Here is a 2,975-nt window from a genome sequence, read left to right on the forward strand (position 1 = left end):
CCTCAGTGTGACTCCCTCAGTGTGACTTCCTCAGTGTGACTCCTTCAGTGTGACTCCCTCAGTGTGACTCCCTCAGTGTGGACTCGCTACACCACGGCAGGTACGCTGGCGTTGTTGTCTGATTACTTCTGTTTGGTTCTTTTGCATGTGTTTTTGTGTTGTATAATGCTAAACAGAACATACATAACCTCTCAAATGTGTTGCATGTTATTGTAATGTAATTTAAACATTTACACTGACATTTAATCCATGAATATATTCCATATATTGGAAAATATACAGCATATATTGTGTCCTCTAGTCTTGGAGTATTTGCAGTCATGAGTTTGTAAGGTGCCGTGGGAGTTTTTGTATTATAGATATATTTAATCAAAAGGAAGATCTAAGCAAAAATGTTAAGTTCCCATTTTACTTCTCTGCTGCTGACGTCTCCATGGCAACGTCAGGCAATGCTGGGTTCTATCTATAGACCATTCTCTCTCAAATGAGTTAATTATTTTAGAATCCTTTGTATTTCAATTACATTAACAGCGTATGTCTGACTGCCAGCTACATACAGTTGTGTTTTCTACACCTGAGTGTGATGTAAACATTTCCAACAGCAAATTTGAAAAGTGTTTAACATCAGGAGTGTCCATTTAACTAGTTCAGTGTAAACTATAGATCCACTCTTATGAGGTAATGCAGTGAGTATTCCAGCAAAATCTCAAACTGAATTGTGGGACACTAACCATACTCAACTCTAGTATGTAAAAATAAATAACAAAATAAAGTCTCAAACACCAAATACTGTACAATACTTCATGACAAATACTATACAACCACCACCCTTGTGTTTAGTTGGTTCCATTATAGAGTTCATACAGTGTGTCTGTGTATTCTTCTTGTGTGGTGGTCTTCAGAACCCGCACACCAGCACCATGAGCCTGGACGATGATGCCCGCTGGCTAGAATGGGTCACCAAGCAGTTTGAAAGCATCGCCGGAGACGACAAAGAGATAGACCTGGACGAGTTTAAAACTGCTCTCAAAGTCAAAGAGGTGAGAGAGAAGTGTCCTAAATGCCCTGGAGGGAGGAACGGGCTGGGGAAATTGTGTTTCTCTTAAAATAAAACAAAATGGTAAAGATATGAACTGTTGAGTGTTGGAGTGTGAGAGGTTTTCCTGATCTCTACTGTTGCGCAGTCTTTCTTTGCAGAGCGATTCTTCGCCCTGTTTGACGCTGACGGCAGTGGCTCCATCAGCCTGGACGAGCTCCTCAAGGCTCTGGACCTGCTCATCCACGGCAGCGAGACTGACAAGCTCAAGTTCCTGTTCCAGGTGTACGACGTGGACGGTACGCCTGGCCTCCAGCACACAGCACCCAGACACACAGCACCCAGCACACAGCACCCAGACACACAGCACCCAGACACACAGCACCCAGACACACAGCACCCAGCACCCAGCACACAGCACACAGCACCCAGACACACAGCACCCAGACACACAGCACCCAGCACCCAGCACACAGCACACAGCACCCAGACACACAGCACCCAGACACACAGCACCCAGCACACAGCACCCAGCACACAGCACACAGCACACAGCACCCAGACACACAGCACCCAGCACACAGCACCCAGCACACAGCACCCAGACACACAGCACCCAGACACACAGCACCCAGACACACAGCACCCAGCACACAGCACCCAGCACACAGCACACAGCACCCAGACACACAGCACCCAGCACACAGCACCCAGCACACACAGCACACAGCACCCAGCACACACAGCACCCAGCACACAGTACTCATACACACAGTACTCATACACACAGTACTCATACACACAGCACCCATACACACAGTACTCATACACACAGTACTCATACACACAGTACTCATACACACAGCACCCATACACACAGTACTCATACACACAGCACCCATACACACAGCACCCATACACACAGTACTCATACACACAGTACTCATACACACAGTACTCATACACACAGCACCCATACACACAGTACTCATACACACAGTACTCATACACACAGCACCCAGACACACAGCACCCAGACACACAGCACCCATACACACAGTACTCATACACACAGTACTCATACACACAGCACCCAGACACACAGCACCCAGACACACAGCACCCAGCACACAGCACCCAGACACACAGCACCCAGCACACAGCACCCAGACACACAGCACCCAGCACCCAGCACCCAGACACACAGCACCCAGACACACAGCACCCAGCACACAGCACACAGCACCCAGACACACAGCACCCAGCACACAGCACCCAGCACACACAGCACACAGCACCCAGCACACACAGCACCCAGCACACAGTACTCATACACACAGTACTCATACACACAGTACTCATACACACAGCACCCATACACACAGTACTCATACACACAGTACTCATACACACAGTACTCATACACACAGCACCCATACACACAGTACTCATACACACAGCACCCATACACACAGTACTCATACACACAGTACTCATACACACAGTACTCATACACACAGCACCCATACACACAGTACTCATACACACAGTACTCATACACACAGCACCCAGACACACAGCACCCAGACACACAGCACCCATACACACAGTACTCATACACACAGTACTCATACACACAGCACCCAGACACACAGCACCCAGACACACAGCACCCAGCACACAGCACCCAGACACACAGCACCCAGCACCCAGCACACAGCACACAGCACACAGCACACAGCACCCAGACACACAGCACCCAGCACACAGCACCCAGACACACAGTACTCATACACACAGCACCCATACACACAGCACACAGCACCCATACAAACAGCACCCATACACACAGCACCCATACATACAGTACCCAGCACACAGTACCCAGCACATAGTACCCAGACACACAGCACCCAGACACACAGCACCCAGACACACA

The 2,975-nt window shown here is 48.7% G+C and overlaps 1 protein-coding gene across 1 annotated transcript in view; it reads left to right on the forward strand.

The window, feature by feature from the left end:
• Nucleotides 1–913: 913 nt before the first annotated feature.
• Nucleotides 914–2,975, forward strand: part of nox5 (NADPH oxidase, EF-hand calcium binding domain 5) — a 13,766-nt gene continuing 11,704 nt past the window's right edge. The window contains exons 1-2 of the mRNA XM_062460916.1: nt 914–1,040; nt 1,185–1,335. Of these exons, the coding sequence (XP_062316900.1) occupies nt 921–1,040; nt 1,185–1,335 (271 nt within the window). The 5' untranslated portion in view covers nt 914–920. The remainder of the gene's footprint in view (nt 1,041–1,184; nt 1,336–2,975) is intronic.

This window comes from Osmerus eperlanus, chromosome 5 (genome assembly GCF_963692335.1).
Source record: "Osmerus eperlanus chromosome 5, fOsmEpe2.1, whole genome shotgun sequence".
NCBI classification, from domain to species: Eukaryota; Metazoa; Chordata; class Actinopteri; order Osmeriformes; family Osmeridae; genus Osmerus; species Osmerus eperlanus.